The 15059-nt window shown below is 41.1% G+C and overlaps 2 protein-coding genes across 13 annotated transcripts in view; both read right to left on the bottom strand.

Moving 5' to 3' along the window:
* Window positions 1–15059, bottom strand: part of SAP130 (Sin3A associated protein 130) — an 89388-nt gene that overhangs the window by 50704 nt on the left and 23625 nt on the right. For 8 of the 12 annotated variants that reach the window (XM_037745676.1, XM_037745675.1, XM_017548455.1 and 5 more), the window contains exons 8-12: window positions 10932–11079; window positions 10678–10768; window positions 10371–10475; window positions 5263–5404; window positions 1844–1965 (exon numbers count right to left, since the gene is read on the bottom strand). In XM_037745676.1, the coding sequence (XP_037601604.1) occupies window positions 1844–1965; window positions 5263–5404; window positions 10371–10475; window positions 10678–10768; window positions 10932–11079 (608 nt within the window). The remainder of the gene's footprint in view (window positions 1–1843; window positions 1966–5262; window positions 5405–10370; window positions 10476–10677; window positions 10769–10931; window positions 11080–15059) is intronic. The other 4 variants (XM_037745677.1, XM_017548456.1, XM_037745674.1 and 1 more) reach the window with 1 other exon arrangement.
* On the bottom strand, window positions 12221–12743 carry LOC108317770 (40S ribosomal protein S13-like). Its single transcript, XM_037745678.1, has one exon. It carries the CDS (start codon window positions 12707–12709, stop codon window positions 12236–12238), a length of 474 nt encoding a protein of 157 aa, XP_037601606.1. The 5' UTR covers window positions 12710–12743; the 3' UTR covers window positions 12221–12235.

A 15059-nucleotide genomic window follows, 5' to 3' on the forward strand; every position in this document is an offset into this window, starting at 1 on the left:
TATTCAAAATATTACCATTTCAATGTGTCATTAATAAACTTTTTTTTTCTGAGACAAGGGTCTCACTTTCTTGCCTAGACTGGAGTGCAGTGGCATAAACGACATGGCTTACTGCATCCTCAACCTCGTGGGGTCAAGCAATCCTTCTGTCTCAGCGTCCCAAGCAGCTGGGACAATAGGCATGCACCACCATGCCTGGCCAATTTTTTTATTTTTGGTAGAGATTAGGTCTCATCTAGCTTGATGTCAAACTCCTGGGCTCAAGTGATCCTTCCTCCTCAGCCTCCCAAACCGTTGGGATTACAGGCATGAGCCACCGTGCCTAGCCTAAAAATTCTTAACAAGATATTTTACATTCTCTTTTCCATACTATGTCTTCAAAATCTAGGGTATATTTTACTCTTCGAGTACATCTAAATTCAGATACTGAATTTTTATCAGAAATGCTTAATCTGTATTTTGATTTCATAAAGCCTACAATTGAAAAAGTAGTTTTACATTGCTAAGTTGTCCAAATATACTTGAAATTAAATAAAATTAACAACTGAGTTTTTCATATATACTTAACCTACTTCAAGTGCTCTGTGGCCACACGTGCTGGTGGCTGCCATACAGCACTGTGTAGCAGGAGGGCAGTGTACAGAATCCAGGCAACAATAATGCTTTTTCTTTCTCTTTCTTTTTTTTTTAGATAGGCTCTCACCTTGTTACCTAGGCTACAGTGCAGTAGTGCCGACACGGCTCAATCCTCCCACCTCAGCCTTTCCAGTAGTTGGGACTTAGAGGCATGCACCACCATGCCCAGCTAATTTTTTAACTTTTTCTAGAGATAAGGTCTCCCTATATTGCCCAGGCTAGTCTCGAACTTCTGGGCTCAAGTGATCTGCCCACCATGGCCTCCCAAAGGGCTGGGAGCATCAGCCATGGTGCCCAGCTCTAGTCAATAAGGCTTTTTTTTTTGAGACAGTCTTACTCTGTCACCCAGACTGCAGTGTAGTGTGACAACAGCAGCTTAAAGCAGCCTCTACCTCCCAAGTTCAACCGACTCTCCTGTTTCAGCTTCCTGAGGAGTGGGGACTATAGGTGCCCACCACCACACCCAGCTAATTTTTTCTTTTTTTTTTCCAGTAGAGTGGGGGTTTCACCATGTTGGCCAGGCTGGTCTTGAACTCCTGACCTCAAGTGATCCGCCTGCCTCAGCCTCCCAAAGTGCTGGGATTATAGGCATAAGTCACTGCGCCTGGCTGGCAATAGGCTTTCTGATGCCCAGAGTGACTTGAGGATCTCACAGGAAAAGATTACACAGACTCACATTTAAGGATTGTTTTTCCTGGATTAGCAAAAAGAACACTGTTTACACATCATGATGGTGAGAAGAGAGCATAACTAGATTAAAAAACTATATATAGCCGGTATACCAAAACTCTGTGACATGCAATTTATCTATATAACAAACCTGCACAAGTGTCAATTGAACCTGAAAGTTTTTATAAATAAACTTTTATAAATTAAAAAAAAAAAAAAACCAATATTTACATAAAATAATGGAAACCCTATAAAAGTACTACTCTATTCATTGTAACTATCATTTTAAGGAGTAAAAAAATTGTTAACATGATTATCATCAGGATGGCATAGTACTATGCAAATATCGCTAATGAGTAACAATGTTTTACAGACCATAAAGATGATGATTTAAGACCCTAAAGCTTCACATTTTAACTGAATCTGAAAGCAGAAGCTGAAATAATTAATCTCGTATAGAAATAACCATAATCAATTTCTACGTCATTGTTGGCAAAAATTAAAATGTGAAAAGGCATCTTAAAAGCAAGGCTCATACCTGGATACTGTCGGATAGTGGACACAGAACTGGTGATTGGGGTGTACGTGTGTGCCGCCAGTGGGTATGCAGAAGGGGGATAAGTTGGCAAAAAGTATTGGAATTGAACGGGAACAGACGGTCTAGAGATAGAACAGATGATAGCAAACAAAACGGTCATTTTCTTCTTTACCTTCAAATGATCCTATCCCCCAGATCCTCTTTCTATCTTTCAGAACTGCCAAATGAGCTTCGCCCAAATTGTGTCCCAAACAAACTCTTACATCATAGTACACACACCAAGAATGCAAAATTAAAAAAAAAAAAAGTGGATATTATAAATACCTATATCAATAAATGTAAAAACATAGATAATATTCTCTGGGTGATTTTTGAGATTAAGTCTGAAAAACAACTCACAAAAACTCAGTAATCAAATCTCTGCTCAATTCCTCATAAACTACACTAAACTCAGATTGATTTACTGGCCAATTTTATTAAAAATACATAAAACGAATAATCCCAATTTCATTCAAACTGCTTTGGAAACAATGAAAAGAAGAAATGAGATCCAAGTTATTTTTATTATGTTAGAGACAGGATATTGCTATATGCCCAGGCTGGAGTGTAGTGGTTATTCACCAGCACAATCATGGCACACTATAGCCTTGAACTCCTAGGCTCAATCAAGCCTCCTGCCTCAGCTGCCTAAATTCTGGGACTACAGGCATGTGCCACTGTACCTGGTTCCTAGTTTACTTTTTGAGCTTCATATAGCCTTGATACTAATATTGGAACAGGAGAATATGATAAAAGAAAGATTATAAACAAATCTAATTCACGACAACAAAAAAATCCTACATAAAACTGAATTAAGAACCATATAAAGTTTAATACATCATGATTGAATAAAGTTTATGACACAAAGAGAAATGCTTCAACATTGAGAATGTCTATTCATGTTTTTGATAAATTTAAAAATAATTTGAAACACAAAAGATAAAAATATTTGATAGCATTCAATAGCTATTCATGATATAGATACCTAAGAAAATATGACATAGGCCAGGTACAGTGGCTCATGCCTGTAATCCCAGCAGTTTGGGAGACAGAGGTGGGCAAATCACTTGAGCCCAGGAGTTTAAGACCAGCCTGAGGGCCGGGCGCGGTGGCTCAAGCCTGTAATCCCAGCACTTTGGGAGGCCGAGGCGGGTGGATCACAAGGTCAAGAGATCGAGACCATCCTGGTCAACACGGTGAAACCCCGTCTCTACTAAAAATACAAAAAATTAGCTGGGCATGGTGGCGCATGCCTGTAATCCCAGCTACTCAGGAGGCTGAGGCAGGAGAATTGCCTGAACCCAGGAGGCGGAGGTTGCGGTGAGCCGAGATCGCGCCATTGCACTCCAGCCTGGGTAACAAGAGCGAAACTCCGTCTCAAAAAAAAAAAAAAAAAAAAAAGACCAGCCTGAGCACTTTGGGAGGCTGAGGCAGGCAGATCACTTGAGGTCAGAAGTTCAAGACCAGTCTGGCCAACATGGCGAAACCCTGTCTCTATGACAAATACAAAAACTAGCCAGGTATGGTGGCACACACCTGTAATCCCTGTTATTCAGGAGGCATTGGCACAAGAATCACTTGAACCTGGGAGGCAGGGAATGCAGTGAGCTGAGACTGCACCACTGCACTATAGCCTGGGTAACAGAGTGAGACCTCATCTCTACAAAAAAATTTAAAAAACTTAGCCAGGCATGATGGCATGTGCCTGTAGTCCCAGCTACTCGGGAGGCTGAGGTGGGAGAATCATCTGAGCCCAGAAGTCAAGCCTGCACTGAGTTATGATGGTGCCACTGCACTCTAGCCTGGGCAACAGAGCAAGACCCTGTCTCAAAATCAAAACAAAGAAACAAATGAAAATGGTAAGACCCCCTTTGCCTTCCCCCAAAACTGTCCTTACTTGTAGGCAAAATAAACATGTACATAGACAATTTATAAACATTCAGAGAATCTATAAACATTTATAGAGCTAATAGAAGTATTTAACAAGGTGGATGGACATAATATCACTGTATTAAAATCTGTAAGCATTCCTAGACACAAATGATCAAATTAGAACACTTAACAATAACCTGATTTTGAAATTACTTTGTATACACTGTATAGGGTGTTTTATGGGAGAGGCAGATACAAACATAGAATAGGGGAAGCTATGGAGTTGAATTAGAGGTATCAGCATGAACTCAAATGTTCTTAAAATATTATTTACTTCCTACCTCTGCCTGCTCAAATGGCCTAGAAGAATGACAAATCATGGCCCAAGCGGGTTAATACCCAGATCTTGGTTTGTAAATGACAAAAGGGCTCCTTGGAGGAACAGGAGATTTCAGGGCCCAGACGGATATAGTTCAATAGGAATCTGGAATATCTCATGATGGAAAACAAGGAAAGGCTAGAATGGAGGGGATGTGGCAAAATCCACAGAAGTAGACAGAAAGAGCCCCCAAGGACCAACTGAGATCATTTGAGCACCAAAATAGATGACAGCAATGGGTTCTAATAATGAATAAAAGCAAATCTACAAGCCTGAGCCAATTAAAAAACAATAAAATGCTAAACATAATAAATAAATAGGGGTGGATAAGAGAGTTTCTTTACATCAGAATGACAGCTAATATATGTAGACAACGCACTAGACAGAAAAACTCACTATTTTGTAACTTTCGATTCAGCCAGGAATTAATAATAGGTCTGCAATTATTTAATGAATATTTACTGGAGAACAGGATATTTATACTCAGATATTTCCATACAGATTGTTTGTTTACAAAGGAGAAAATCATGCTTCTCCAGTAGAAAAAACTAGCAAACATCACCTTCACTAAGTAATGAATGTTAACATAATCAATACAGGAAAAACAGACAGCATGAGCTCTCTGACGGAATGGGAAGAACACACTGCTTACCTGGTATAACCTGAATGTAACCATGAGGAAACAATGTGACGGTATCAAATTCCCCAAAACACCCGGCCTCTCCACACTCTTCAAAAATATCCATGAATAAAAGAGAAGGGAGAGCTCGGACTCCTTTCAGATAGCTGTACCGAGCTGACGTCAGAGAATGTTTTTACTCTTCTGTGCTATAAATCGAGGTACTTATGAATAAATGGTCACAATGCTACAACCTTTGCTCTCAAAATGGCCAAAAAATACTAAACACACAAAACCAAAAATATGAATACTAGACCATCCACCAAAGGGAGACTGGTTTGAAAAAATCACACATAAAAAAGGAATTATACAAAGTGTAATTTTCGGGGGAAAATCTGAAAACATGAGTAATAAATACAGGCCATATTTGTGGGTTATTTTGTTTTATGCTGATAAAGGAGGATGATTAATGATACAGTCAGGCAGAATAGCCGAAACACAGACTCCTACCTGTTGTCACTTCGTGTTTCCATGGCCACAGGATTGGGAGAGGCCCGATGTCCGGAGATGGGAATCAGGCTGCTCCTTTCGGCAGGGTAGTCAGGCTGGATCCGAGGAGAAGTGTGTGTGATCTGCTGGGGCACCACCTTGGCTGCAAACAGTAAACGCCAATTCCATGACCACTCTACACTTGTTTTTTGGCATACCAAAACATTCTTGGCTAGCAGCAATCTTATGAAAGCAAACAAAATAAGCCTGGATTTTTAATCAAAACAAAAAATGAAAAATAAGCACATAAAGTTCAACAAAATTATTTCAACCCTATCATTCACTGATATATTCCTATAGTTATTAAAGCAGGGTTCAACATTAATACTTATAGAAAGATAGCAGCGACCAGGCTCTTTTCTCCTCATCTGGCTTTTTAATGACCTGTTTTTAAAAGGAGTAAATTGTTTAAAAAGCAAACAGGCCAAGCATGGTGGCTCACACCTATAAACTCAGCACTGTGGGAGGCTGAGGTGGGAAGATCACTTGAGTTCAAGAGTTCAAGGTTATAGTGAGCCATGACTGCACCACTATACTCCAGCCTCAGTCACAGACTGAGACCCCGTCTCACAATAAATAAACAAACAAAATTTTGGGTTAAAAAATGGAAAAAAAACTTATATTCTACTCTAGGTCCACAGATAATTATAAAACATAGCTAATTAGCAATTAGAAGACCAATTTAATTCCCAAGTCTGTTTCTTTACCTATAAAGAAGCCTTCTTTAGATCACTTAATAATTTCTTTTTTTTTTTTTTTTCTTTTTTTTTTTTTGAGACGGAGTTTCACTCATGTTACCCAGGCTGGAGTGCAATGGTGCGATCTCGGCTCACCGCAACCTCCGCCTCCCGGGTTCAGGCAATTCTCCTGCCTCAGCCTCCTGAGTAGCTGGGATTACAGGCACGCGCCACCATGCCCAGCTAATTTTTTGTATTTTTGGTAGAGACGGGGTTTCACCATGTTGACCAGGATGGTCTCGTTCTCTTGACCTCGTGATCCACCCGCCTTGGCCTCCCAAAGTGCTGGGATTACAGGCTTGAGCCACCGCGCCCGGCCCTAGATCACTTAATAATTTCTAAGGTCCTTTGAATGTCCTGCAATTTTATGTAATACTTTAGAGCAAAATCAAAATCAATGATTACAGAGTTTTCAAATTCAATCTGAGGCTCCAAATGTGTACTCCTTTAAAACCTGCAATCCAATTTTGTTTGGAAGATATAGCTGAACTAGAATACACTTAACACTATTCTTTATAGACCTATTTATTAACAGTATTACTGCCTGGGAATTCAGAAAGAAAAGCTGTGATCTTTTCTTTCTTACTTTTTCCTATCTTAACAGAAATACAGAGGGACAGCTTCCATCTGTGTAAAAACGCCATTTACACCAGTGAGAGGCACAATAACAACAGAGACTAGACTAGGAGGATACCAACATATTACCCTAAATTCAGAGCATTTAACATCAAAGGTAAGCTGCACAGACCCACTGTGATGCCCAGCCAGCTCCTATGGGAAGCAGCTGGAGAAGTTTTTGCAGGGTGATAGCAGAGATGCCCATCTGACCACTGAAGATTGCATCTATTGGCCAACGCAGAGAGAAGCTGGCATGATAGGTTTTCCATCAGCAAGGTAAGCAATGAGGGTGGTGAGTAGGGAGCAACTAAGTCTCGCTTTTTCACTGAGGCCCATAAAAGGCAGGAGAAAATGATGCTTCCAGTAGGAATAAAGCTGCCATATGACGGGGTAGCTAACCAATTGTTGGTGGTCAGACACACCCCACCCTCTTGGAAATTAGTTTAAGTCTCCTTGTTTTCTAATTTAAAAAGCCATATAGGCCAGGTGCAGTGGCTCATACCTGTAATCCCAACACTTTGGGAGGCTGAGGCTGGCGGATCACCGGAGGTCAGGAGTTCAAGACCAGCCTGGCCAACATGGTGAAACCCTGTCTCTACTAAAAAGACAAAAATCAGCTGGGCATGGTGGTGCACACCTGTGATCTCAGCTATTCAGGAGGGTGAGGCAGGAGAATCGCTTGAACCTGGGAGGCGGAGGTTGCAGTGAGCTGAGATCATACCACTGTACTCTAGCCTGAGACACAGAGCAAGACTTCATTTCAAAACAAAACAAAACAAAACAAAACAAAACAAAACAAAACAAAACACCCCATACATTCTCAATAATCAAATAAAAACCAAGGGACTATGCAGTGCAGAAAACATTAAGTCTGTCATAAAGCTATCTCCAAAACTTATCCCTATTTTCTGAATAATGTGATCATCAGATTTTGCTTTCTATAATTGAGAACATGGTCACATGTTGACCAGAACATGGAGAAAATAAGACTGGTATTCTACTGGAATAGAGACAAAAATCTTATACTTGTGATTTATCAGGCTCTTTTTCTCTGAGCCAACATATTCCTAATAAGAATAGCCGAATTCAGATTTAATATCACCTGGAGAGGGAAAGCTCACTTGGAAAAAGCCTCTTAGGTGATTTTAATATATATGTTCTACTTCCCAACTTGAAAATCAGGGATCTAGGGTTGTATCAGGTTTCCCTTCTCATCTGAGCTACCTTTCTTAAGAGAGATCCTATTATAATACAGAAATATTGGGGTTAGCATAAAAGAAAAAAACAAAATGACAGCATAAACCCCATGGAATGTAGGAATACATGTAAGTATGTCTCCTAGTACTTTATAGTGAGTCTACTTCCAAGGTGGGATATATTAGGAAGACAGAGGCACATTCACAAGAATCAATCTCTAAAAACTTCTTCATGGTGGAGGGTCAAGAGGAAACTACACAGTCCCTCTGGGCCACAATGGCCCCTCTTTATTGGTCTGACTTTCTATCATAGATACAAATACCCAAATGAGGCTCCTGACTTGACAAACTTTAAGTGTCTGGGTGTGGCTCTGCTGTGATAGCACTCAGGAGAGCTGATGACACAGGCAGAGTAAGGAAATGGGCTGAAATGGCAATATGGACAATTCGCTACCTTTTTCAACAAAAGTGTGTTAATGCTAAACACATACAAAACAAACTTCTTTTCACAAATATAAATTAAATTCAGAAGGTTATGGGGAAAATTTGGTCTCTCTCATGGCAAGTCACAGTGAGCAGCAATGCAGGAAAGACCCAGTAGCAGCACCCTCTGTGCTAAAAGACTTCAGTGAAGCTGAGCACCTATTTAAGGCTGGTGTAGGCTGGTCACCTAGAACAGGAGTAGGGACTTCCTGGGTACTATAATTATTCCAGAAATGAGGCTTCAAAGTTTGCTCAGGGGGCAGGAACCCACATTTTATGTCCAGTCACGAGTATGTCAGGGTGTCCTCTTCACAAAAAAGCAGTCTTATCTCCAAGTGGACACTATGTCAAAAATATGGCAGCTGTCCTGTATCTTTTGAGAGTAGAGAACAATAAGATGACATGCTCTTCAATATAAAAGCAAGGCACAGGCAATACTAGAAATGATTAATGAAGCCTATAGCTGGTGGGCTAATGAAAGCTGTGTTCTTCCTAGGAGGCCAGATTTCCTGCTTTAGATGCTATGGCAGTGAGATAACAGCCCCATGCATAGGTGTCAGCAACCTATGGTCTATAGGTCAATCCAGCCTGCTGTCTCATGAGCAAAGAATGAGTTAACACTTTTAAATGGTTGAGGGCAAAAAGATCAAAAGAATATACTGTGACTCACAAAAACAATATGAAATTCAGGCCAGAATCAGTGGCTCAATGCCTATAATCCCAGCACTCTGAGAGGCTAAGGGTGGATGGACTCCTTGAAACCAGCAGTTTGAGAGTAGCTTGGGCAACACAGCAAGACCTTGTCTACACACACACACACACACACACACACATATTTTTTTTTTTTTTTGAGACCAAGTCTCACTGTTATCCAGGCTGGAGTGCAGTGGCACAATCTCGCTCACTATGACCTCCACCTCTCAGATTCAAGTGATTCTCCTGCCTCAGCCTCCCAAGTAGCTGGCAATACAAAGGTATGTGCAACCATGCCTGGCCATTTTTTTTTTTTTTTTTTTTTTTTTTTTAGTAGAGATGGGGTTTCACCATGTTGGTCAGACTGGTCTCGAACTCCTGGCTCAAGTGATCCCCGTCTTGGCCTCCCAAAGTGCTGGGATTACAGGTGTGAGCCATCATGGCTGGCCTACAAAAAATTTTTAAAAATTAGCCAGGTGTGGTGGTATGTACCTACAGTCCCAGCTAATGGGGAAGCTGAGGCGGGAGGATAGCTTGAGTCTCAGTTACAGTAAGCTATGGCTACACCACTATACTCAAGTCTGGATGACAGAGCAAGACCCTGTCTCTTAAAAAAAGAAGAAATCAAATTTCTCCATCCATAAGCAGAGTCTCATTGGTACGCAGTCACATCCATCTGGTTACATACTGTCCACAGCTACTTGCATGACACAGAGTTGAACAGTGGTGATGACGCACACCTATGTGGTCTGCAAAGCCTAAGATGTTTCTAGAAAGTGTGCAAATCCCTGAGCTTGATGACTGAAGTTGGACTGCCAGAAACTTTCCAGGAATTATTTTAAAATTCAAAGTATACATATACTTAGAATAAAGAAAGCCTAGAAGAAGTTCTAGGATGGTCATGAAGTACTGGGGGGCAGCACTCAGATGAAAACCTGGGGAACACACTTGAGCCTTAGTGTTCTTCCCACTATTGTGTCACTCAAAAACCTTCCCTGAACAATCTGTCAACATATACAAGTTTTCCTCATTCCAGATCTTTGCTTTTCTTGTTGTTCTTGTCCAACTACGTCAGTACTGCTTATTTTTTATAAAAGGTACAGTTAGATAAGAAAGGAAGTCAAAACTACAGTTGAAGTTTGAGTACTCAAGAATTGTTACCCTCTTTTTCCCCTACCATCAATGCCAAGTCTGTATGATACATAATATTAAAAGTCATATTCAATGTTGCTTTGAAAATCAACAATTGTAAAAATCAATACTAGCCATCAACATGAAGGCCGAGTCAGAGGAGCTACACTACTCCCTTTAAGTTTCTGTCTGAAGGCAGCATGTCACTTACCGACTGGGATGTTTGAGGTGGTCACAGCAGTCGCATGGGAGGAATGGGAGGGCACTGTCATGGTAACAATGGTACTTGTGGGAGCTTGCGTGTGTGACACAGATCCTGAAATAAAGGAAATTCTTTCACAATAACTTCTCTGCTCACGTTACAGATTCTCAAAAACCTGGGAAAACTCTTAGAAAAAGTTAAGAGAATTTTTCTAGCCCACTGTTTTTCTCTGAGTGAAGGTGAGAAATAAAAAATTAACCCACCACTCTTGCCTCCTTTATCCTCGGTAGAAGGAAGAGCAGGGTTATCGACTTACCAGCTGTAGTCGCTGAAGGAATGGTGTTGGTTGCCAAAATAGGTGCTACTGTGGCTGCAGCCACTGGTGTGCCAGTACTGAAGATCGTTTTCTGTGAGGGAAACCCCACAACACAGTTATAAGAACGTTATCCACTGCATCCAGGCTAAACACAATCAATGCCTTCAGCATTGCCAGGCCCTCTGCACATTTTGCACATTTTTGGTTTTATCCAACAAAGTGGTACACAGGTGGTTCTCCACCTTTGATTTTACCTGAGCCATGGTATGAAGCTGCTGTTTTGGCGTCCCTAATGCAGGGTGAGATGGTAGTGTGATTCTTGTTGTGACATCTCGTGACTGGGCGGGACGCTGAATACTAATTGCTGCAGATGGTGGATGCTGGATAGACAAAGTTGGCCTACTGAAAAGATAATAAAGACACAATGCAGACAGACAAGGTCATTTACGATTTTTTGCCCGGTTACAGTCATGCAAGTTATACTTTTTCATAGGTCTATGAAGTTCAGAGTTAAACCAAGACTTGGTCTTTAATCACACCAATGATGCAAAAGGCTCACTGAGTTTGTCTCGTTTTAAAAGGCATTGATTTGTATCACAAACGGAATAAATTAACCCACAAGTTGTTCTCAGTATCCATGATGTAGTTAATCAATACTCCATAACAAACTTAAATTAATATCATTACAATAACTGCACCTCAGGTCAGGTGTGTTGGCTCACACCTATAGTCACAGTGCTTTTGGGGGCATCAAGGGCTTGTGCCCAGAAAGTCAAGGTTACAGTGAGCTATGACTGTGCCACTGCACTCCAGCCTGGGGGAGAGAGTAAGACCCTGTCTACATAAAAAAATAAAATAATTGCACTTAACTCTGTGGATAAATCTGAAAATATACTATAAATTTTTATACTGTAAGTTTTTGACCAATTTCCTTAAGAAATTAAGATCACAATTTTGATTAGCAGCTTAAACTATAACCCTTGAAGCACAGACCTTCCTCCCAATTTTATATCATTCCTTACCAAATGTAAGAACATTCTTGAAATGATAAAAAGTTACAATTATGACTGACTCAGGATTGGAAGGGAAATCAACAGAAGATGCCAAATTAATTGGTAGCAAGCTACTGAAACAGCAACACTGGCAAGAGAATTTGAAAATATAATAAAGTTGGCTATTCAAATCAGAGGGAAGGCCACATGCAGCAGCTCACACTGGTAATCCCAGCAGGAGGACCGCTTGAGCCCCGGAGGCCAAGTCTAAAGTGAGCTGTGATTGCATCACTGCAGTCCAGCCTGGGCCACAGGGTGAGACCCTGCCTCCAATAAAATAAAATGCAAAAAAATCACTTCAAGTTACAGTCAAACACATTGCCACTCTGTTTAGTGGGATCTAGCCCAAGGACAAAAAGAGCTGTGAAGATAGTTACTTAGTATTCTTATTGTTAGCAGTAACCTACAAAAAGCAAGAGGTTAATTTATGACAAATGGACAAATGATACAGGTGCTTCTTTTAAAAAAAAATACTTTATACTGTATTTTTTTTTTTTTTTTTTTAGTTAAACAATCATGTTTGTTGCTTTAGCACACAGACAAATTGATGCAACCAGGGCAGAGGCTGTAGATGATTCATATTTCCAATTGGGAGGGAGGACTCGCTTAGTCTTATAATACCGAGCCAAACGATGAATCCGGCTCTCTATCAGAATCAGACGGAATTTAGCATCCTTATCCTTTCTGTTCCTCTCAAGATGCTTTCGAACAGCGATTGCTTTCTTAATTAAATGGTAAAGATCTTCAGGGAGATCAGGAGCAAGTCCCTTAGACTTAAGGATTCTTAAGATTTTATTGCCTGTCACAAAACGTACTTGTGCGACGCCATGTGAATCTCTCAGGATCACACTGATTTGTGAAGGAGTCAGGCCCTTCTTGGCCAGTTTGTAAATCTGCTCCTTCAGCCACGTGGGGACGCTACGGCGATAGGGCAAAGCCGACTGGGACAGGCCCTTCCCGGGAGCATGCATACGACCCATGATGGCAGCGGTCAGGCAGCGAAAGGAAGGGTATACTGTATTTTTACTACACCTTTTCTGTATTTAGATATACAAATACCACAGTGTTACAACCGTGAACAGTACTCCGTACAGTAACGCGCTGTATAGGTTTACATACTAGGAGCAATAGTTTTAGCACCATAGCCTCGGTGTGTAGCAGGTGACACCATCTAGGTTTGTGTTAAGTATACTCTATGATGTTTGCATGTCAAAACTGCTACCTATTCATTTTTCAGACTGCATCCCCTTCATTAAGTAATGAATGAGTGTAAAATCTTAGAAAGCAAAAAAAAAAAAAAAAAGGGTAATGTTACATTTCATTTATAAATACCAATATGTATCCATTACCAGTGGAGGAGTGAAAAAAATTTTTTTTTTTTCTTTTTGAGACAGAGTCTCACTCTGTTGCCAGGCTGGAGTGCAGTGGTGTAATCTCGGCTCACTGCAACCTCCACCTCCCAGGTTCAAGCAATTCTCCAGGATTCTCCTGTCTTGGCCTCCCAAGTAGCTGGGACTACAGGCACGCACCACCACACCCAGCTAACTTTTGTATTTTTAGTAGAGATGGGGTTTCACCATGTTGGCCAGGATGGTCTCGATCTCTTGATCTTGTGATCCAACTGCCTTGGCTTCCCAAGGTGTTGGGATTACAGGTGTGAGCCACCGCGCCTGGCCAAAAATTTTTAATTAATATAAGATTTTAAAACAGGTGGTGGCTCATGTCTGTAATCCCAGCATTTTGGGAAGCTGAGGCGGGCGGATCATCTGAGGTCAGGAGTTCAAGACCAGTCTGGCCAACATGGTGAAACCCCATCTCTACCAAAAATAAAAAAAATAAGCCAGGCATGGTGGTACACACCTGTAATCCCAGCTACTTGGGAGGCTAAGGCAGGAGAATTCCTTGAATCCAGGAGACGGAAATTGCAGTGAGCTGAGATCACGCCACTGCACTCCAGCTTGGGTGACGGAGCAAGACTGTATCTCAAAGAAAAAAAAAAGAAACAACATTCTGAGGCTGGGTACAGTGGGTCATGCCCATAAACTCTAGCACTTTGGGAGCTGAGGCAGGAGGACTGCTTGAGCCCAGGAATTTGAGACCAGCTTGAGAAACATGGCAAGGCCCAGTCTCTATGAAAAGTAAAACAATTAAGCAATTGTAAAAATTAGAAATTAAGCAAAAAGTAAAACTATCTTGGTGCACACCTATAGTCCCCGGTACTCAGGAGGCTGAGGCGGGAGGACAGCTTAAACCCCAGAAGTCAAGGAGGAGCTGTGACTGCACCACTGCAACCTTGATCTCTGGGGTTCAAGCTGTCCTCCCACCTCTGCCTCCTGAGTATCTGGGACTATAGGTGTGCATCAAGATGTGATTCAGCCTACGTGACAGAGTGAGACCTTGTGTCAAAAAACAAAAGACAACAACAAAAAAAACCCACTCTGAATATTTAATGTCTACAGTTCCATAGGAACCCACCCCCACACACCAAAAACAGAGGGATTAAGTAACGTGCTCCCTATTCTGTTGTCTTAATCACCATATTACAGGTTGAGTATGCCTTATCTAAAATGTTTGGGATGAGAAGTGTTTCAGATTTCAGAATTATATACTTACTGGTTCAGCAACCCTAATCCAAAAATCAGAAATGCTTCAACGAACATCTTCTTTGAGTGTCAAGTCAGTCCTCAAAAAGTTTCCAATTTTGGCGTATTATGGATTTTGGTTTAGGGATACCCAACTGTGTACTTCTCCCACAGATCAGTTTTTTTTCTTGTTAATAACCTGAAAGGTAACTCCACCGATAGAGCACCAATTCAGTGATCTGACATTTACAGAAAATACAGGGGTTAAATTACAAACAGACTTGTGATTATCCTCCAGTGTTCAGATGGGTCCTTGCATGACTGACTTATTTGGAGGACAACAGTATTGTAGGCAGAGACTACCAGTGAAGCATTTTTTCCTTCTCCTCTCAGAGAATAGTAAGGAAAACAAAAAAGAGAAATACAGTGCCCTCCTTTTGCAAAATTAGGAGATATCTGAAACCTGAAACCACAGGACAGCAGAACTGCCAAAGGTAGGGATAAACAAACAGGAACTCAGGTGCCAATGAAGGGAGGATTTCTTTCTTTCTCCCCACTTTAAAAAAAAAAAAAGAGAGAGAGAGAGAGAGAGATAAGAGTATCACTAAATTCTCACTATGTTGCTCAGGCTGGTCTTGAACTCCTGGGCTCAGACAATCCTCCTGCCCCAGCCTCCCAAAGTGCTAGGATTACAGACATGAGCTACCATGCCCAGCCTGAACAGAGAATTTCTGGGGCTACAATTTTA

This window comes from Cebus imitator, unplaced genomic scaffold (genome assembly GCF_001604975.1).
Source record: "Cebus imitator isolate Cc_AM_T3 unplaced genomic scaffold, Cebus_imitator-1.0 Scaffold207, whole genome shotgun sequence".
Taxonomy (NCBI): domain Eukaryota; kingdom Metazoa; phylum Chordata; class Mammalia; order Primates; family Cebidae; genus Cebus; species Cebus imitator.